The 23,402-nt window shown below is 40.0% G+C and overlaps 1 protein-coding gene across 2 annotated transcripts in view; it reads left to right on the forward strand.

Annotated features, from left to right (window-relative positions):
* The window catches only part of acot7 (acyl-CoA thioesterase 7), a 54,954-nt gene that overhangs the window by 10,255 nt on the left and 21,297 nt on the right, over nt 1-23,402 (forward strand). For both annotated transcript variants that reach the window (XM_062427259.1, XM_062427260.1), the window contains 3 exons: nt 12,053-12,144; nt 12,463-12,577; nt 13,221-13,307. In XM_062427259.1, the coding sequence (XP_062283243.1) occupies nt 12,053-12,144; nt 12,463-12,577; nt 13,221-13,307 (294 nt within the window). The remainder of the gene's footprint in view (nt 1-12,052; nt 12,145-12,462; nt 12,578-13,220; nt 13,308-23,402) is intronic.

Raw genomic sequence — 23,402 nt, forward strand, 5'->3', positions numbered from 1 at the left:
AGAGGAGAAAAGGGAAAGGCATTCAGGAGCAGAGATATGCACAAACAGACAAATGTAGACACACACGCACACGTACACATATGTGCCAGCTACAGTGTGTGCTTCAGCTGTCACGTTTTCCCTAACAGCAGTCCTAAACCCCAAAAGCTTCAATTTTCTATAACAAGATTAGAATTTATTTTTTATTTTTTTTATTTTTTTGGTATAGCCCAATATCACAAATTTGGCTTTGGGGGCTTTGCAGTCAATACAGCGATACGACACCTTCTGTCCTTAGATCTATGATTCGAATAAGGAAATACTCCCTTAGAAAAAGTGTGTGTTTCACTTCTGTTCTCTTTCTCTCTCTCTTCATTCTTCTCTATCTCTCTTATATTAATGCAGTTCTCTTCCTGTTACTTTTTGCATGTCAAAAACCAGTTACCAAGTACAAGTACGAGTTAATATGCTTAATTTAAACATAAATATATATAAAATGATAATCATAGGGTATGGTGGTCAGCCACATCTGTAGCGGAAGAAGTGTGTGGATTAAATGTGTGTGAATGTTGAAAATTGCTAAATGTAAAGCGAACCAAAACTGGGAGATGTGGAACCAAGGAGAGAAAAAGATTGGGGTCCAACTGATACTGACTTTTTGGCCGATACCAGTATTAGGTAGTAAATACATTTTCTGATATTGATAAATTGGCAGATAGTTTTATACATACAGAACATACACTCACCGGCCACTTTATTAGGTACACCTTGCTAGTACTGGGTTGGACCCCTTTTTGCCTTCAGAACTGCCTTAATCCTTCATGGCATAGATTCAACAAGGTACTGGAAACATTCCTCAGAGAGTTTGGTCCATATTGACATGACAGCATCACGCAGTTGCTGCAGATTTGTCGGCTGCACATCCATGATGCGAATCTCCCGTTCCACCACATCCCAAAGGTGCTCTATCGGATTGAGATCTGGTGACTGTGGAGGCCATTTGAGTACAGTGAACTCATTGTAATGTTCAAGAAACCAGTCTGAGATGATTCGCACTTTATGACATGGCGTGTTATCCTGCTGGAAGTAGCCATCAGAAGATGGGAACACTGTGGTCATAAAGGGATGGACATGGTCAGCAACAATACTCAGGTAGGCTGTGGCGTTGACACGATGCTCAATTGGTACTAAGGGGCCCAAAGTGTGCCAAGAAAATATCCCCCACACCATTGCACCACCACCACCAGCCTGAACCGTTGATACAAGGCAGGATGGATCCATGCTTTCATGTTGTGTACGCGAAATTCTGACCCTACCATCCGAATGTCGCAGCAGAAATCGAGACTCATCAGACCAGGCAACCTTTTTCCAATCTTCTATTGTCCAATTTTGGTGAGCCTGTGCGAATTGTAGCCTCAGTTTCCTGTTCTTAGCTGACAGGAGTGGCACCCGGTGTGGTCTTCTGCTGCTGTAGCCCATCCGCCTCAAAGTTTGACGTGTTGTGCGTATAGAGATGCTCTTCTGCATACCTCAGTTGTAACGAGTGGTTATTTGAGTTACTGTTGCCTTTCTATCAGCTCGAACCAGTCTGGCCATTCTCCTCTGACCTCTGGCATCAACAAGGCATTTGCATCCACAGAACTGCCGCTCACTGGATATTTTCTCTTTTTCGGACCATTCTCTGTAAACCCTAGAGATGGTTGTGCGTGAAAATCCCAGTAGATCAGCAGTTTCTGAAATACTCAGACCAGCCTGTCTGGCACCAACAACCATGCCACGTTCAAAGTCACTTAAATCACCTTTCTTCCCCATTCTGATGCTCGGTTTGAACTGCAGCAGATCATCTTGACCAAGTCTACGTGCCTAAATGCATTGAGTTGCTGCCATGTGATTGGCTGATTAGAAATTTGCGTTAACGAGCAGTTGGACAGGTGTACCTAATAAAGTGGCCGGTGAGTGTATATAAACAAACCTTGTTTTTTTGCAATGATCCCTCCAATGTAAAATCCTCTTTAATTATATTACATTTGTAAGTGAGAATCATTTTGGCTGATTGTCTTACTGTAATGTTCACAATTTAAAACATCAAGTGCCATGAATTTGGCTATACATGAGCTGGAAAATTTGTTTTGTGAAGCTTTATATATCTACTTTACAATCATTAATTTAATTCTGTCACTTGCTCTCATTAAAATTGAGTGCAGCAGAATTTTAACTTACTTTTTTCCCTACTATCATTTGTTTATAAAAATATGGTCCATTTAATTTAAAATCGAGGTGTCACTTTCCAAATACACAGTCTTTCCGATCCGTCTGGTTAGGTCAGAGGTAACAAGAATTACCTCACTGTGAAATTCTGCTGTTTGGCCAGCAGAGGGCAGGACGCCATAAGTAACGCAGCCCCCAGAAGCATGAAAGATGAAACACTGCTTTAATGCTTTCATGTGGCCCTGCATTACTTGCCTTGACAGGGGAACGTAAACTAAGAGCCATGTTGGTTTCCTGTTTTAGAAGCAATCTGCAATTCTTGTTTATTATTTGTGCTCATTTCTCAGGCACCATGTAGGCGAGCTTATATATACACACTCAACTCCCTTGAGTAAGGACTGATGGAGGATCACATTGGACTGACCTAGTGTTATCTCTTTACTCTTAAATGCCAGTGGCAACAGCAATGTACAGACTGTGTGTAACAACCAAATGTCATGTGCTATCTGTACTGTAACTGTTTGAATTAATATCAAAGAGGGAGAGATGATGTCTACATCTATTAATAGATGTATGGACACACACACACATACGGTACACACAATATGTCATGGTAATGCTGGTTTTGAATGAGCATAGCATAGCATTTAGCAGAATAAGAAACGTATGCTTTTTATGTCTCTTGTTCATCAAAAATAAAAATTATTTTTCTTATTTAGATGAATTTGCATTTACAAGGTACTGTAGCATTAAAGGAACCATTCGGCTTCTATTTGATAAGGTTACAGAGACTGAGAAAGAAGGGAGGGGGGGCGAGAAAGAGAGAGAGAGAAAAAGAGTGGTGAGACAGAAAGAGGGACAAGACAGGCAGACAGGTATATCGATGAGCAAAGCGATAGCAGAGAAAGCAAGAATATGAATAGAAAAGAGATGGAAAGAAGGATGAAGAAAAGGAGGTGTGAGAAAAACAAAAGAAGTATCCCCTAGACAGCCGTTGCCCTAGCAACAGGCTTGTACTGGTTGGTTGGCTGGTTGCTGGGCTGGAAGCAGGTTGACGGAGGCGGAGGCAGAGATATGAGATGACAGGTGGAGAGTAGTGTACATACATACAGGCATTGACACAGACAGCCTGCTACAGTACATGGCCTGTCAGGAAGGACCCCGAAGAGGGCAGATCAGGAAGAGAATACACTAAAAGCACTGTATGATTGATGCACATTACAGGCTTCATGATTCTGTGCAGTGATAACATATTTAATAGTATTACATACATTTTTAATGAAATGCAATCCAGAGTTTTTCCTGATAAATATCAAATATTTGCTTTTTTTAGAAGCATATAACATTTATTTTAAATAAATTGACCCACATTATTGCTATATTAGCCTTTTTTGTCAACAAATGGTTGTAGACGGCGCGCAGGTGGTTGAGTGGTTAGAGCGCATGCCACGTACGCAGTGGACCCCGGTTTGAATCCCGGCCGGTGGACCTTTACTGCATGTCACACCCCCCTCTCTCTCCCATGTTTCCTGTCTGGCAACTATCAAATAAAGGTGTCTATGCCTGAAAAGAAATCTTAAAAAAAAAAAAAAAACAAAAAACAAAAAAACAAATGGTTGTAGACTATTTTGTAATACAATAAATTAGCCTCAGAAGGTCACGTTTTTTTCAAAATGTTAAGATCTGCTCATAGATTAGAAGTGCACAACTGTGCATATTATGATATATAAACAAACAAAGGGTGTCTTAAGTCTTTAGTGTGGGTTCAGTGTCAGGGCAGTGTGGGTGTAGTGTAGATGAGTGTAGCTCTGGCTTGTGCTGAGAGCAGGCGTGGAGGTGAGTTGCTCAGAATACCAGTATGTAAAAGCTGTTTTTCTGTAGAGTGAGCAGATCAGTTTATTATCTCTAATAAGAACAACACACAGCCTCAATGTTAAGAGGAGAGCCAAAGAACAGGCTGCGGATTGGTGGTCTATTAGGTAATAACTATAGGATGTAGGTCACATTTGTGTATACCAAACAGTATGTTTGGGCGTGTGTATTTGAGGTCACACAGCTGTTATCCATAGAAACACGTGCATTTCTGTGGGCTTTTATTGATATATTTTTGTCCAGATCTCAGTAGAGTACTTGTTAACAGATTAAAAGGTTGAGTTCACATTTTGATCTGATTCCGCTTTTAAATATGTAGAGTTGCGCAGGAGGTCATTCATATGTCGATAACAGAGAAAAAGGTGAAGCTAGATGTGTGTGTTTCTCTTTGCTCCTTGCATTTAGATACATGAATTTGTGGATGTGTGTTTCCGTACATATAAAACAGTATGTATATGTACTGTGTGGGCATATGTATTGTATAGATGCATGTGTGTGCATGTGTGTGTGCTTTCATCAGTGTTTGGCCCTTTAAAAGGTTCCTGCGGGGCGAGGGGGAAGAGAAGATAACGGGAGCAGACATTATTTGCTTCTGTCATGTCGGCTTAGCATCAGGCCTCACACACTGTGGCCCAGTCAGACACGGACGCCAAGTGGATGTACCTGCACACATGCTCCGACACGACACGTGCACATACCCGACACACACTGACACACACATATGATGTGTAGGGGCGACCTGTATGCATACAGAGCCTGATATGCACATGCTGACACTTTTTGCACAGAAAAAGTCACACACCTACGCATTCTCACACCCACACGGATGCACACTGATCACAGATACACTTCCCTTATTTCTAAAAGAAGTCTCATACTGAGGCAGGACTGACAGAGATTTTCACATTCCTGGCTACATCTTTTACAAGGCAAAATATAGATAGATGACTGGTATGGGATGATAGAAGAATTAATTTTACTGTTTGGTTGTAGACTTGCATATGTGGTTTGGTGTTTATATTTTAATGAATCTTTGTCTGCATTTGTGCAGTCATGCATGTTTTGGCAGTTTTTTGTATTATGTAAACTTACACACATCTTGTTCAGTGCAAAAAAAAAAAGTCAGTGCAGATATCTTTGTATTTTAAGCATTCAAGCTTATTACACATGTGTGTGCGTGCACATTTCTGTTACCTCTTGGGGACCTTTTCCAAACATCAACCTTGTAGGGACCAAAGACTGAGCCTAAAGAGGCAAAACTTCACTCTTAAGTCCTGGTTAATGTTAGGGGCAAGGTGTGTATTGAGGTTGGGTTAAGGTTAGTGGGTTGAATGGAAGTCAATGTAATGTCCTAACAAGAATAGCTGCGCAAACTGGTGTGTGTGTGTGTGTGTGTTAATGCGCATGTGCAATCCGCCCAGCGGGGACAATCATCACGGCTCGTGCCCACAGTAGGCAGCCTTCCCCTGGGGTGCCGTGACTGAGGCCTGCCTGACGAGATGCTGCCTGACTGACTGTGGAACCTGGATGCTTGCCTCCTCCCCCAACACACACACACACACACACACACACACACACACACACACACACACACACACACACACACACACACACACACACACACATACATACACAAACTGGCACATACAGATTTGCATATACCCATGTATGTACAAACATGCATGAAAATATACATACCACATGTAAATGCACACATATTCGGATCCAACATGATACACATAGATCCACTTTCGAGAGTTGCATGTGCACACACACACACACACACACACACACACGCACACACACACACACACACACACACACACACACGCACACACACACACACACACACACACACACACACACACACACACACTTATACACACAATCAGGCTTTTGCACACACAGCCTCAAAGATGTGCAGATGTGATGTGAAATTGCCATACAGAAAAAGCAGTGAACATTCATGTATGAATACACACGTGTTTGTGCGCAGCCTCACTTGGAACACACACTCACGCAAAATTCCCACAGAGGTAATAATGCTTGTATTGCATGCACACTCAGGCACACATTTGCATAAACACAGCATACACAGATCGTGCCCCCTCAACACACATACACAAGCATGCATACGCACAGCTGAGAGCAATGCATTGTGGGTAAGGCTTAAAATAAGCATGATGGTTCTTTCCATGATCCTGGTGGGTCACACAGCTACACGTACTGAAAGAGAGCTTTCTGAATCTATAAAGATACAATTTTTAAAGTGTTGTTTCAGATTTATTTTAAGCTCGTCTGAAATGAAATTAATAATGCCATTCTTAATTATTCAGTTGTCCCGTCATTAACACCCACAGCACGAAAAGTAAGTCGAAGACATTCTAGAAGAAGTGATATTTTTATAATGTAAAATCTAACAAATCTAAATTTGAACACTAAATGAAAGATGTAAAACTAAATAACTATGTAACACCTTTAGTGTGAGGCTGGCTTGACTTGAATGCAGAAGAATTTCTTGATGTCTGTAACAAGACCACTACTACTACATTAAAAAGGTCATTTGAGTATAACAAAAAACTATGTTCATGTGTAGTTACTCTGCAATCCATCAAATGTGAGGCAGCTTTTCATCTCACATTTTGGACAAAAGGACAGATTTAAGTCTCAGTTCAGGTCTTGCAGTTGAAACATACCATAATACTTACATTGAGTATTGGATATTAGGTTTCAGTCAAAATGCTCTGTCCTAAAACTACTTCTGGCATGATTTCATCTATTCCTGTTAGGTTGAAACATCCCACAGTGGGACTCTAGTGTAGTTAAAAGTGATGGAGCCTTGGCTCAGCACAATGGAAAATCTGTGGTTTTGATCATGGGGATCAAGCACTAAGAACAATCCTTGCTGCAATGTCTCTGAGCCTGGAACATGCTGTTCAGGAAGAAGAAAAGAAAACGGGGTTTTTTCCTGCTTGTAGGAGGTTGAAGTGTAGTGGGTAAGAGACAAGGTGGAGAACAGAGGAGATGGATGGATGATGTAATGACAGAAAAATTATTCTGTTACAGCAGCAGGTTATCCAAGCATTGCACTGGACAAAAAATATTTGAAGAAGAGAGAAATGTATGTCTATCAAAAAAATAAACCCAACAAAAATACAACATAGAACACAATATAAAGAATATACTAGAATGCATGATAAAATATGAACATATGATAACATACTGTAGACATTAAATATGTGTTCAAATTGTATAAAGATGTGTATTTCACCATGAGCAAAGTAATTGAAGGAGCAAAACAGTAGAGTTTGGTTGAGACAGAAACTATAAATCTGAGACTCCTCTGTTAGAAAGAGGTGTCGTAGAGAGTTATTGCTTTGGACAGGAAATACTTCCTGTATTGGTCGTGAAACTAAACCAGTCTGTTAGAGAAAGTGCTCTGCTGACTGTCAAGTGGGTGATGAAGAGGGTGTTCAGGATTATCCATGATGGATAACAGCCTCTTCCTTCTGAAGTTGATCACCATCTCCATGTTCTTGGTCACATTCAGAAGTGGATGATTTCTTCTACAAAATCATCTGCCAGTGCTGTGTACTCCTCCATCACTCATACACCCAAACAATGCAGAGTCATCAGAGAACTTCTGGTGGCATGACCTGGAAGTCTGAAGTATACAAGGTGAAAAGAAAGGGCGACAGCACAGTTCCCTGAGGAGGCCTTGTACTACTCTCAACCATTTCAGACAGAGCTCTGCCCAGTTGGACAAACTGCAGTCTGCCTGCCAGGTAGTCAGTTATTCATGAGGAGGTGGACGTATGTCCCCACATCTCTTGCAGCTTCTGCCTCAGTAGCTGAATAGTGTTGAATGCACTGAAAGAATGTGATTCTCAGAGTGCAACCTGTTCCTTCCAGATGCGAACAGGTAGATTATTGCATTACCTACCTTCAGATGAGGTTGGTAGGCAAATTGCAGAGGGTCCAGCAATGATTTCACCTGCAGTCTAAGTTGGGCCAAACCAGCCTGTCCTATGCCTTCATCACATGAGGTTTTAGGGCAACTTATTGATAGTTGTTGAAGCTAGATGGAGTCGTCTTCTTGGGATCAGGAACCATGTAGAATGTCTTCCACAGCACCGGTGTTTCCTCCTGGTTCAGGCTCAAGTTGAAGAGGTGTCACAGAACCCTGGAGCTGATACCATCAGGCCTGCAGTCTTGACTTGGTGGAATCTCTCCAGTTGTATGTTTAGGTCATGGTGTACACTCCTCAGTCCCCTTTCCCAAGATCTGAAGGCTTTCTTTCTATTATTAAGAGGTACTTTCATACTTTCAGGTCACTGGTGAACCAGGGCATGCTATTAAGGAAGCAGTGTACAGTCTAGGCTAGCAAAGTGAGTGTTAACGGAATTTGATGTATTCTGTGATGCAGTCTGTCATGCTGTTAATATCTTCCTCATGTGGCTTACAAAGCACATCCTGGTCTGTAGACTCAAAGCATTCCTTCAGTGCCTCATTAGCCTCCTGAGTCCATGTCCACACAGTCCTTATGGATACAGGCTACTGTTGGACAAGAGGGACATAGTAAAAGACTATGATGAATCAAGTGAAAGTGCTTGAAGAGAAAAAAGGGGATGAGAGCAAAGTGGATGGAAAAGGGGAACATATTTTTAAGAAAGAGGAAGAACAAGGAGGGAATGAACAACAAGATAAATGAGAGATCTTTGAGTAGTGCAGGCTGGGATTTGGGACCACTCAAACCACTAGCGAACAGAAAAAAATGTCCATTTAGGAAACTTCAAGACTGGTATGAAGCACTGATTGATGCCTTAAACTTAGATTAAAGGGGATTGGATGAGGCATAAGTAGTGCTGGAGAGATGTTTCCTCCACTTAAGCACCCCCGTGAATAGTCAAATCAGTGCCCAAAAATGCTCTAATTTATAATTAAATGTGACAGAGCAGAGTGTTCTGCTGCCTGTCATAGAGTTAAACATTTTGCGGTCTGCCTGGGTGTCTAACCCTGACAGCTGCTGGTGCTGTTTGTATTGTAGTTAATATCTGATTTGCTGGATTTATGTCCTGTAATCAGTTGTAAGTGTTACAATGGTAGACACACGTGCAGTTTGATGAATTAGATCTTTTTGTTTTTGCTTGTCCTGCGGCAGATTGCCAGACTATGTGGCTTTGGTTTCCATTGTTGCTACACTTACATCAGTATGTTTTATTACTGCTTATGTTAAAGTGCTTTGTGTTTGCCAACATTAGGCTCCTGTAAAATCAGTCAAGTGTTAGCTGGATTGTCTGCTGTGTAATATCCTTCCGCTCACTAGCAGTTTTCTTTTTTGCACGTTCATGCACTCAATGCACTGTGTAACATGCGTCACACAGTCTTGCTCCACCAATATACCATCAATTAAAAAAAATCTGCTGCTGCCAGGTGTTATTTGTCTCAGCTGTCATCATAGCTGCCATAGTGCTCCTGCACTCACTGAGCTCCTCGTTCTAAAGCTGCCACCAGACAAACTTGACGAACCACGTACAAAGTCAGAGTGTGGAAATTTGAGTGAGCAGATTTTTAAAGCTTGTGTTCAGGGTTGAGGAAGCCAAAAATCTTCCTATTCACTAATTAATTAATGCTAACTAAGTAAGCCAGCTGTCCTTTGTATAGTTCATTTGTAACTGAATTATCTGTAGTCACAATTAAAGCAGGCAACAGGTACAATAAACAGATTTTTCAGAAAATATCAAGCTTTTCTACAAGCATTTAAAATGTAAAACAATGCTATTAAGATATATATAGGTATATTCTACATGTAGTTTTTAAGGTAGATTTTGTGATTATTCTGCCTCAGGTTTGTTGTCTTGTAAAAATGTGCATGATAGTGAGCAGGATAAAGAGAAATGTGTGCTGTTCACATACTGTGAAGGTTACAAGGGTGAATTCCAAGAGGCGACATGGTCAAACATTGACATTGTCTTCATTTGATGCTGAGGGATTTAAAATTCAAAGCCAGTTCCCTGGTTGCGCTCTGGTCAAAAAGGTCATCAGTTGGATTGGGAATTGTTCTTAGCGGTCGGTTCTTTTCAGCAATTCATCTTCCGTTCCTCTCTTACTCCTCTTCTTCCTCCCTCCATCCTAAACAGTTCACTTGAAAGGTCCAGCAGCAGCTAATAATAGACTGGAGTCTCTCAGTCTTGGTAGAGTCAAGGATATGTAAATATGTCTCCCTTTCTCCTGTGGGCAACTTCCTGGTTGCTGGCAAGGGCGGGAGCCAATGAGAGGAGGAGGAGAGAAGCCAGGTCGGCATGGCAACGAGGTCTGTCTGTCTGCACGGTTTTAACTCGCGTGTAAAATACACATGTTATTCCCCAAGAGTAGCCTGCTATAAGCCTGTGCTCCCACTCGTTTCTCTGAACTTCGTACTTCTTCCTGCCTTGCGCAAAAAGTCTTCAGCTGGTTTACTGTTGATCATTTTGGTCACAGTGCACACAATAATGTCACAATTTTCTAATTCATCAAGACTTTTATTTGTGAGATGCCATATTTTCATGACCATATGAATGCAATGCACATTTATGCAGTATGTATGCATTTGACATAAGTTAGAATAGTAGAAATATGGGCAAATAAACTATTAAAAGAAAACATATTTTTGTCATTGATTAACATAAAACATTAGTCTAATTTCTAATTTATATGAATAAAAGCCTCATCTGTCTTAATGAGACAATCAACCCAGTTCATCAGATGGGGGAGACATAAATAATAGCCTTTAACATTTCAAGACAGTGATTTAATTCCAACCTGCTGGCTGTGTGCTGTCTCTTGTCTGTGCCGTAACAACACAACCTCAAAATAGACCCTCTCACTCCGTTAGAGAATTAAGTGAAAAGGTGTAGGTAGAACAGAACAGATATCACTTTGACAACCTCTCTGTCTGATTGCTGTGAGATGTGAGTTTTGTCTTCTGAAGTTCCTGCAGGAAGGCAGAGCTAATGCTATAGCCTCCAACCACATAAATGTTTCATGTACTGAACTGTGTGGAACCACATGGAAATATCAGGCAAGAGGCATGTATACACTTGTCAATGGTGAATGTTTGATTTATGGATTTTCAAGACAGGAGATTTCAAGGAATAATATTTTAAGCAACATTTCCAAGAACACACTATTAATATATTTCAATATCTAATATCTAAACAGTTAAAGCAACATAATTTCCCATGATTTAAAAATTAAAACAGTCATCAACATCTCAACAGTTTGACTCAACTGGTAAAAAACAAAAAGTCATCAAGCAACACATTCTGCTCCTTTAAAAAAAAAAAAAAAAAAACTCACTGAGGACATACAGTATATTCTGTCATTTTGTGCAGAACAGAGTAGTAGACTTTGGAATTTTTCTCCTATGCTTTCCCATAATAAAGAAGCTTTTTAATCGTCACCGAAGAAAATGCCTTTAATAACTGTCAACTGCCAAAAGAATGAATGTCACAAAATAAATTTGTGTATAAAGAATTGAATGCATGAGCTATTGTATTTCAGCCATTTTATAATCACAACATGAAAAGCAGAACGGTTCAGGGTTTAGGGATTATGCTAAACCTAACCGAGCACTTCAGTAAATGTGAGCTTGTGTTTTTCAATAGGACATGAACAATTGTCTTTGAACAAAGTCCTCATTTTTTCCTTTGTTGGCGGAAGAAAGACTAATCTTCAGGCGGTGGCAGTGGATTTGTTAAAAACTGGATTGTCTTTTATTGGGGTGTTAATAAAAGTAGCTGTTGTTTTGACAACTGTTTCAAAATCGTTTGTGCCATTGTTGTTTTATTTGAAAGACGTGTCAAAACTTGTTGCTTATTGGTTTGCAGTCATACAACTTGAAAATTGTCTTTTGCGTCCAAAAATGTGTCCGTTTATTTGTATTATTTATTTAAAAATTCCTCACTGACATTTTTCTTGGTACAAAAATTCAACTTTTTCTCTGTGATTTCAGGTGCCAAAAAGCTGGCTAACAAGGCGGCGTTGTGGTACGTCCCCTGCTCTCTGAAGAATGTCGAAAAAATCACTGAGGTGCCGCCCATCAAGGTACATGGAAACTTGGTTTTTCTGACCTTAATGGACCAAAGTTTGGCATTTTACCCTTTTGTAGATTCGTGTCAACTTCTCTCTGCACACATAGTATGTACATCAGAGATGAGAGGGAATTCATGAGAGAGGGGTGGTAAAGATAAAGATATTGACATTTAACAGTGTGAAAAGTCCATTTAATTCGGCTCACTTCTGTTGAATGCCAATGTGATAAAACTGTTTTTCTATACTGCATGCAGTCTCACAGTGTAAATCTTTAGTGTGTGGATGTGTACACCTGTGCATATGTTCATTCTCTATATGTTCTGCCTGTAGTATGCCAGTGAAGAAAAAGAGGAGGAGGGAAGGAAGCGCTACGAGGCTCAGAAGATGGAGAGACTGGAGACAAAGGCTAGGATTGAAGAGGTGGTGCCACCTCCACCTAGCCCAGGTAACAGACTAACCTCAAGGCCCCAAATCAAATTCAAATATGCAATCAACAGGTTGTAGGTAATGTTTTTACTCCCTCTTGGATCTTCATTTTGTGGTACAGTGGATATGCAGTATGTACAGTTGGTGTGGTGACTGCAGTAACATGAGAACATTCAGTGTAGTGTAATGTTTTGACTGCAGCCCAAAGTCAAAATTAAACGTTTTAATCATAGTAGGACATTTTATTTTATCTGGATTTGATATGTATGATAAATACAGATAAATCAACTTTTCTCTTGAACACTGTAATTTTTCTTTTTTTATATAGACAGTATTGCTAATTACTGAGGTAAAATAATGGCAACTGTCCATAGTGTAAGTGAAGAATACCTTCTGCTTTCAGTACTTAATGCACTTGGGTGCATTGTATATGTATTCAACCATCATGACAGTAAAATTGATTGATTCTTTAATTTTGTCATTCTCCATCAACCGCAGAGGATGCGCCAAAAGGTACAGTATGTTAACTCTTATGCCCGTACATAACAATGACTTTGGCTAGGCAGAATACAGAAGCATGTAGTTTACAAAGGTTTTCAGTGCAAAAATGACTTTTTTTCACTTTTTCTTTTCTTGTGTATATGTGTGTTTGTGCATTGCAGAGCAGCACACGGTTGGCTTCAGCCAGTCCAGTCTGATCCATTTGGTGGGCCCCTCTGACTGTACACTACATGACTATGTTCATGGAGGTGAGTCCAACAACCTCTTGTCATTAGGTAGATAATTAATTTTCTGTGAATGTCAGATGGTTAGAGAGTCCATCCTTTACCAGGTTGCTGATAAAAATGAAGAATCTTTACTGGTCAATTGAGCATATTTTTGAATGAAATGACTACCTGCAATGTGAGGGGTCCTTTATAGTATCAAACTCACCGAGAATTGACATCCCTCTCTCTGCAGCTCAAAAAGTTTGTTCAGACAGAAAGTGAAGCAAATTCACACCTTGCGTCATTCCTGTGTCCCTTGTGTTCACAAATGAATACATTCAGCTTTCAGTGGTAAACAGGATGTCCAAAAACAGCTAGGAGTGGTTGATGTTACTTACCTGAAATATTTTCTAAAATTCGATGAGGAGTGCATGAAAACCTGAAGAGGATTCTGTTCCTCTTCTCAGTTAATCCCAACAGCCTGTCTGTATTTACCTTTTATGGCACAGACAAAAATACTGACTGATGAATTCAGTGTGAATTGTACATATTGTTTCTCTACATCTGGTCTGCATTGCAGCAAGCTTGCAGTAAGATGTACACTAGGTCTCTCATCATGACTTCATACATATACGTGTGCTCCCTACACACCATGGTGACTATTACGTCTTATACAAGCATTTCTGTGGGTCAAAGAAAAAATATTCAAAGAAAAAATATCTAATAGGCTCACTTCACTGAAGTATAGAGTGGTTAACTTGAATTTATTTGATATTATCTATGGCATTCAAATCAATACAAAGTGACATTTTATAACCACTTTCAGTTTTGTTTAAAGTTCAAATGTACAAGCACACAATGTGATCGATCCAGTAGTAACAGCTGCTGACAAGCCATTTTAGAGCCCAGTGTTTCCAAGTTGCCCTCTGCCACTTAGTTTCCAGTGTCTATCAGATCTCATCCTCACACAAGTGAAACAAAGAGCATATGAGCAGCATCACACTGATTGGTATTCAAGACAGGAACAGACCGGACCCACTGCTCTTTGTACGGTATGGATATGCTGCAGAGGATGAAACAGAGACACATACAGCACAGAACATATAGCAAAGGGTTGAAAGACAGAGAGAGGGTTGGGCTGAGGGAGAGAGATTTACTGAAGTAGAAGAAAAACAAATGTATAGATGAAACGACAGGAGGAGATGAGTAAAAAACATCTCTTATGAGTGACCAAAAAACAACGCCTGAAGCTTATAAAATCATAAAGATGTCACAGTCACACACTCATAAATATACTCATGCACCTGCATATACATATACAGTACTTATTCGTGTGTTTACAGCTTATTCCGTTTCTCATGAATCTTGTGAATGAGCTCATGAATCACCGACCAGGTTCCTCACAGTTTTACAGCCTTTGGCTTTAACCCCCAGAATGTGAGTCGACACTGTGTGTACTGTGGCGACACAGTGGAGGAACAGAACATGAAATACTGCTGAATTTAATCCAAAGTGAAATGTCCTTGAGAAAGAATGTTGTGGCTTTTAGTACTTATGTTCTCCTAAGCGAATGGACGTTGTTTGTAAGAATAAAAAATGCTGTTAGGGGAGTGTAAGTGTGAATACATGGGGGTTGTGAGTGATTGTTCTGTATTTTTGTTTATGTGTGCACTGTTGCATTGCTAAAATAACTGCTTGGGTTGTTTTAGTTCTGTTTTACTCGCGCTGACAGCACTCTGTGCTGTTATGAGCATGGCTGTAATAGTGAAGAACAGAGTGACAAGGACAAAGCATGAAATAGACAACAACAACAACAACAACAGATGGGAAATTTAAAGTCATTGTAACAGGAAATTTATGGTGCTGATGCTGTTTCCAGTTGTGTGCTTTGCTGACAAGCTACTCGGAGGCTTAAATTGTCCCCTATGACTCGTTTTTTCAGCTTGTTAGAATTTTGGACCAGGCTTATCCAATCATCTTTACATATAAAAACTACTATTTGGATTGTGCCTACTTTTTGCAGGCTCCTTGCTTGCAATAAGTAAAAAACAAGTTTTTACTATGTAAATTAACAAAGGAAAGCAAGGAGCTTCCAGTTCTCTTTTTGTTGTTTCTCCTTGGGCCCTTTTCCCCACTCGATTTGATCCAGATTCCTGAAAGAAACGTTTACAAAGTAGTGAAGAAAAAAAGCACAGAGCAAACAGTACATAGAGCAAGCCAAGATTAAAAGCCAGATTAACAATTGATTAAAATGAGTCCAGATATGATGGGTTAGCCACCCGTAACTAAAAACCCAGTTATCTGATGTCTCAAACAACATAAAAAAGAAAACCTTCACTGACTTGACCTGGCTGCATCTGTAATAAATCCAACATTTTATCAGCACAAAACAGATGCTTTTTATCACTCGAGGTATATTGTTGCTGGCAGGACATTCCTGCCTCGTGCTGCCATTTTTATTGGGGTCAGCTATGTAAAGAGGCCACCAGAGAGACACCAAATAGTGTGGACGAAAAGCAGAGGAGAGATGTTGACTGAGAACGAGGGGGAATGAAAAGGAGACGGGGCAGGACGGCAGGATGAGAGGAGGAGGGAGCAGGGTGGGACAGAGAAGTGTTGCATGTGTCATGGTTGCCTTTGTAATTTGGAGGGCTCGCTGAGAAATCTGTCCAATTAAAAATCAAATGTGGAACAAGCATACAGGTCATTTAGAATACACACACACACACACGCACACACACACACACACACACACACACAGAGAGAGCGCCGCTCTCTCTCTGTACATGCCATTGCTCATTAGCCAATGTTCCCTGTTGTTCGCTGCTGCTGCTTTCACTACACTTATTTTGTTTACATAACCGAGTCAGGTCAGGCAGTCAGGGTTCTCGCTCTCTCTTTCTCTCTTATTGTGTAGTCTTTACTCTTTCTTGCCCCCCCGCTCCTCTATCTACACCCTTGTTGGAAAAAGAAAACTGACTTTTACATGACATTGACAGGCTATTCTGTTACTGTTTCCTCACAGTGGTCTGGAAAAGTGGCCTACTTAGTTTGAGCCTAAGGAGACGTAAAGCATGTGCCCAAACAAATGAACACTCAAGACACTGCCCATCTGTCCTATTCTCTATAAAATAATATATATTTAAGTCTTATTAAATAGCCTTGACCAACTGACAGCGGATAGTAATTACAGAGCCAAAGTATGACACCATGTTCATCTAGCCAGAGATTAGACAATAATGTAATTGAGCTAATGAAGGCTAATACATATGTGTCAATGTAATACTATCTATTTGGTCAGTAATGATTTGACAGTCATACAGGATTGTATTCTGCGATATATGGCCATCAGATTCACACACTCTGTTAATCACAATACAATATACTTTAATACTTACCTCTAGTGGTGTGCAGCCATGCAGACAGTTTTCATTTTGTTAGCCAAGTTTAAGATGTATGTCGGATATTTAAAAGTTTTTTTCTATGGATCTACTATGAATACAAGAAAAGATCCCTTTGAAAATAGTTTTCAGTCAATCCTGTTGGTGATCCTGCGTAGCCAAAACATTATTTCTGGAAACCCATGATGCTGACGTTTAGGGACAGATATCTCAAAATCTGGTCACACAAAACCAAAACTGTATTTGTAAGTAAGTTAGATAGTAAGATATGTTTTGAACTTGAATGAGTCACATTTGAGGAGTCATTTATCATATTTATTGATCAGTAAAACATGCATGCACTGGCAGTTGCTTGCCTCTAGGAAAAGAGAATAACCTGCACACTGTGTGATATAATAGTTTGCGATGAATAACTTATGTTTACAACACCAGATGTTGTGAGGTCAAGCCCCGTGACTGTACAGTTGCTCTTTAAATGTAGACACCTGCATTTGAAATGAAAGTCTCCAACGTGCCTGAAACGTTCTAAGTGTCGGAAAAGATCAGAGGCATAACACAATGCCCATTAACATTCAACATTCTTCCTTTTCATTCTCTTGCTTACTTTCCTTTTCTTTGTTGCTTTTTCTTTGCTTCTGCCCACCTCTCCTCATTATCTCATGCTCTCTCTCCCTCTCTTTCCACTCGCTCCCTCTTTCCTTCATGTTCTAAGCAAGCGTACCACCTGTTTCCATGGAAACAGCAGTTGATTGCCACAGGTGGACACCACTGCAGTCTGATTAAAATAAGTGCACCAAAAAAGAAGAATAAAAATAACACACACAGTGTTAAATAGTGTGATGTCCTCTATGAAAAATTCGATGTGTTAAAATACTTAAAAAAAAAAATTAAAATCTGTGTTTTGTGTGTGCTCATGCCACTGATTTATGATTTCATCGGTATGTTTGCATTCTGTGCACACAGCAGAGATTTAATGCAGTATGTGTGTGTGTGTGTGTGTGTGTGTGTGTGTGTGTGTGTCTCTGTGTGTGTGTGTGTGTAAGTGTGTAAGTGTATAAGTGTGTATGTGTGTGTATGAGACACAGAGTTGAGCCAGGGATTGCCTAAGCACAGGAACACATCCATCACTGTGGCTCTGTATTATCTGTCCCCTGCTCTGATCTATGCTCAGTTGGTATATAAACATGCCAGTGCCAGACACAGAGGAATTCATGGAGATAGGGATATGTCCACTGGAGCTTGTGTGATCGACCTTTGTGAAGTGTGTGTGTGTGGATTGCTTCCTCTACCTTGGCAGCCTTCTCAACTCCAAAACCAACACTGATTCAGAGATAATACACTCAGGGCCAGATATACTGCAGCTTTTGCACCTGTTTGTCAGATGTGGCACATTCTGCCCAAACACACATGCTTTATTTATCAGACACATCGGAGTTTGTGTTATTTGTTCAAGTGTTTGCAAGGTGTGCCTCTCTCCTCATTGTAGGCATTCAGGGGAGGATCATGCAAATAATAGGAGACATGTTAACAGAGGTTGATTATGTATTCTGCTGGATTCAACAAGATCATGTGTCCGTTTTGTAGATACAATTCTCCACATCTAAAGACCAGGCACAAACAGAGTGGCTCAGATAATAAATGTGCATTAAATAAAAGCTTGTATATGACTGAAAAGCTTTTAATATATAGTTAATATCTGATAAGTGTAAAACAACAGTAAGTGGGCAGTTTTGGTTTTCGCACATCAAACTTTTCATCTTCTTTTTGTTTCACATAAATGTGTTTATTGCCTCCATATGTATTTATGATAAATGCTAAATATCATAATATCATAATTGTATTAATAATATTTTCAGTTTTCATAGTTTTTTCTGTTCTTTCTTTTCTGAGTCCAGTGATCTCATAGAAATCTTGCTGCTGACTGCGTCTATGAGCTCTCCTTCACTGGCAGAATGAAGCTGTAGGGCAGCACCAGGCGCAATTCAGGAGCTGACCTCTTAATGAACTGCTCTTTTAGTAAATCAGATGCTAAATATTCAAACTTGATGAAAACTTCAGTGCACATTTGCACACATTTGCATGTTCAGATGCGCTGGTGTAGCCTTTTTAAGTCTGAAGAGACGAGCCTTTCAAGATCTGGACATTCAGGTAAACGCCAAGCTCCTGGTACGAAAGAAGGCTCTGGATTATCTTATCCTGCTGTATTGTGTAGTGGCCAATATCAGATCTCAGAGCTCATTCCACTAAATATGCTTCTGAAAACTCCCTCACATCCGCTGGCAGGATGGTCACACAAATGGTAGCATGCTTGAGGAAGCAAATATTGATCACATTTCCTCCACAATCATTAAAGCTATAGGAAACCTGATCATAAATCAATTCTTTAAGCTATAGATGTAGGTGATAAGGTGATGTACATGTGATGTGCTGGTCTAAGTACATGCATCATGAATTTTGCATGAAAATCGAGTTACCTAAAACCATCAAATAAAGGAAATTTTTGACACATTAACATAACATGCAGCAAATCACAGTTATATTGAGTGACTGAACCAGAGGAGCATTTGAGGCACCAACTTTAACTGCACCAAAGTGATTCAACACACCAACCCAAAAACATGGTATAATAAGGCATGTTTTTGACTGTGTGTGTGTGTGTGTGTGTGTGTGTGTTTTTAACCCAGAAGGAAGGACAATTTGAGCAATGCCGACAAGCTGTCAGTTGTCCATCAAATGTGAAAAACTTGTGAAAAGGAGTGGAAGAGTCTGCCACACATAGTTATTGTTTATAAAACTGTTTTCCAGTAAGTCATATTTTTTTCCAAAAGCAGGACATAATCATAACAAACTGCAATGTGTTTTTGGTTGTTTATGGTAATTAGGAAACCAGTCCATTAGTTTCTTTCAGGTTCGTTTGAAGCACAGCAACTGGTCATGGCATCATAATGATGCACCTTGCTGCTGCACTGATGTAGAGGTGTGCTCCAGGTCGTGTCAGTATATGGTCGTTGTTGGGTGTGGTTATAGGTGCAAAAGCACTCTTCTGTCGATCCCCAACCAGAGGTGAAACAAACTGTCAACCAGAGAGGGCAGTGAAATACTGCCATTTAGCAGACAGGATTTCCATTACAGTGATTTTTCTCAGGCCTGCTTTATTCATGAAGGCTACAGTTGAACAGTAACCATGACAGCGGGTTCTTGCAATTTGCAGAACTTTGAACCACATACAAATTTATTAAGTTACTGCTGTGTATTTAATAAAGCTTCCCACAGCTGGAATGGTAAAACATACCAAGAAAATGCAGCTTATGGGACTTTCAGACAAGATGTGGGTGGGTTGCTGCATGGCTGTAATGTTAACAGGAGCTGTTTCTATAGTAACAGCTCATTAGGAGGCAGTTTGAGCCATTTGATACTGTCCATGATTAAAGCACTTGTTGGGGAGGGGATGAGAGGGACAGAAATAGAAAGGGAATTGTCTTTAGTGGATGGAGGTAGGCAGAGGGCAAGAACCAGGATGAAAAGGAAAGAAATCGAGATAAGGAGGTGGAGGGTGTAAGTTTGAGGAGTGAGGAGAGAATATGTAAGAGAGGCAGAGGTCATGCGTGCTTTGCTGTCGATATCTCTTGGTGTCACTTTTTCTTCCCTCCTTTCATGAGTGGGTGTCTTGTGTAGTGTGCTGTGTCTGAGCTTGTTATAATTAAAAGGGTTTTAAAGTTAGTGGGCAGAGTTGATGGGCGGTGAGAGCTGCCCGGAACACTCCCTTCATTGTTCTCATGCCTGTTGCTGACAGACAGCATTGTTCGCGAAAATTTGGGGAAATGGTCACAAGGAATCTAATCACTGAGGTATTCTGCCCCGTGGCAAACTGGGCTGCACTAGGGACTTGGTTACTAATTGTCCTTTTTTCCCCATTTGGAGTGAGCTGTCTTTCCTCTTTACACACACCATCTCCATTCCTCCCCACCCTCCCATCCACCCCACTCTGCCTTTCGTGTTCCCACCCTACGGCAAAGGGAGAGTCATAGTGTGCCATGTCACCCTGTGAATGTGTAACGCCAGGCCCAGGGCTGTCTTGGCCTCGCTTGTCCTCATTTTCAGTCTCACATTGAGCCTCACTTCAACCTTTTACATCAACTGTATACAGAGATAGTTTTTGCAGTAGTTGCATTAACAGCTCCACTGATGGTAGTGATTAATAAAGATCTTCTTCGGTACTCAAGGACAGTGCAGTTCTCCTTTTGATTTGCCTTGACATTTTAGTCACAGGTCTCTAGTGCACTACATGAATTATACATCCAACACAGTCTCATTATTCCCACGACGAGCACAGTTGAGTACATCCTCAGAAATGAATGCTGTGTGTCTGCAAGATGCAGTATACTGTAACACATGACAGTATACCTGTATAATGATGTAAAGCAAAGTTAACAGCAAATTCTGAATCGTGTATGATGGAGAGCTGGATATCACATTACAAGATGGCACCATGGCCCTATGAAAGTTGCCCAGTGGCTTCATGTTTGAAGCCAAAAACATTTCCTGACATGCTGCTGGCTCCCAGCACACATAAATGGAATGAAACAATGTAATCATATGGTTTCTCTCAATTTTCTAAATGTTTTTGGACCAAATGGATTAAATTCTGATACTATAATTCAATATATATCATTGCATGTGGTTTGTGAAGCTTAGAAAAACATCTTTACCATTTTCCAATGATTATATATAGGAAGATTAATTTTCCTGCCAGTGTGCATCGTGTGATGAATCCAATATTGCTTCACAACCCAGCACCGTTCCTGGGGGCTTTCTATTAGCAAACCACAACAACAATGGCATAGAAAAGAAAAGAGCCTTATTTTATAGTTATGTGATGATGTCATAAATATGTGATGAAATGTCATAGAGGTAACAAATAGGATAAAATGTGCCATTTTTGATGGGATAGTCGCTATTGAAAATTTAAATCTGTGTTAATGCATTTTTGGTCCACTGTTTGAGATGAGGTCGATGAGGATGATTAAACTGAACCACACAGTAATGTGTTTAAAATCAAAACACTGAGCTAATGGATGCTAAAAAGCTCACAGAGCTGCAGAGTTGAGTTAATTTGGTGGTTTGTGACTTTGATTAACCTATTTCAAAATACTAGACTCTAGATTTAGATTTGACTCATTGTTAATATAAAGAATATTTATTATTTGAGTTTTAAGGTAGTGCAACAAAAAGAAAAACTAGCTGAAGATTAACAGAAAGTATTAGAAAAATGTAACATTATACTGGGATTTGAACCAAGGTAGTGGTCAAAGGCAGATCTGTACTCTTATCCATAATTCAGACCACAGTGCACATTTGTCCTTCATTTTCCCTCAGCAGCTAAATTTAATGTTAACATTTCTGTGAAGTGATGAGATATCTTCGTTTACATCTACATTCGCTGTGCTGCACAATGAGGAATGCTAATGAATTATTTTGGAGAACTACTGAAGCTTTTTCCCACAGTGTGACATGTAGAAAAATAAGTGACTTAAAATTGCAACAATTTAGATAATGAAGACCTTTATCAGTTACTGTGCACAACTGCCTCTGAGCTCTGCCTTCTCAACTAACTCCATTCTCTAACTAAACAACAGTATTTTCAAACATCCAAACTCCTCGTAGCGACTCTGAAGCCGTGGGAAGTCTCTTAGGGAGTGTGGTAAAGTGAAGAACATGAGCAAACCCCCCCCCCCCCCCCCCACACACACACACACACACACACACAAACACACACCAGCCTCGTTCTCACATGGCAACTGAAGAGCTGCTAACACAAGGGAGCCGGGGAAAAAGACCGCAGAAGCCCACTCTCACTGCTCCCTTAACCCTAGCCCAGACATTTACGTCCTCTGTACTTTTCTATTTATTCTTTTCTCACAAAGTCACAGAATTTGCGTCATGGTAAAAGTGATATTCTCAACTGATCCAGTCTAGCCATTTAGCACATTAGCATTCACTTCATACCATAGCATGCTGAGCTGGACTTTCTGTCCAATCCCTCATGATTCCTTTATTTACCCCAGACGACCTCCTAAGGGTCATTTCATTCTGATAAGAGCCTCCATATAATTACAGATAAACAGAATAAAAATATAATCTAATTCTTACCAGTTGATATTTGCAAACGGAAGATCAAATCAGATGAAATCTCAAAAATGCGGGGTCACTTTGTTTCAAGGATTAATATCATCAGCGCTTATCAGCAGATGCATGACTGCTGTTACCAAAGCTGCTGTTTTTCAGCTCTGAAAATAGAAAAAAAAAGATATTTCTGTAGAAAAGGCAACAGCAATGTATTATTTATTGCAGCTTATCTGGCTCAGTTAGATCATCATATTGAATGCTGCTTTTAGATTTCAGTTGTCATTGTTAGTGTTGTATTCCTTTTTACTGCTTAAAATGTTTACTGGAGAAAATAAGAATATACTCTTATGGACATAATACATTATTTTTGCAAGCTGAAATCCTCATTGCTTTAAATTCAAGCAATTTGAATTCTGAACAGTTACCTGCTATTGTCACTAATGCAATGTTGTGCACGTGCCCAGTCCAATAGTCCTTGAATTTAGCATTAATTAATGGAAAACAACCTTAAAGATATTCCTCTAAATAAAATGTATATTGCATCAGACCTCTCTTAAGAGAAAGAAACTTTGGTGACTTTGGTTCCCTGGGATTCAGTTTCTCACAGTTT

Source organism: Scomber scombrus, chromosome 10 (genome assembly GCF_963691925.1).
Source record: "Scomber scombrus chromosome 10, fScoSco1.1, whole genome shotgun sequence".
Lineage (NCBI taxonomy): Eukaryota > Metazoa > Chordata > Actinopteri > Scombriformes > Scombridae > Scomber > Scomber scombrus.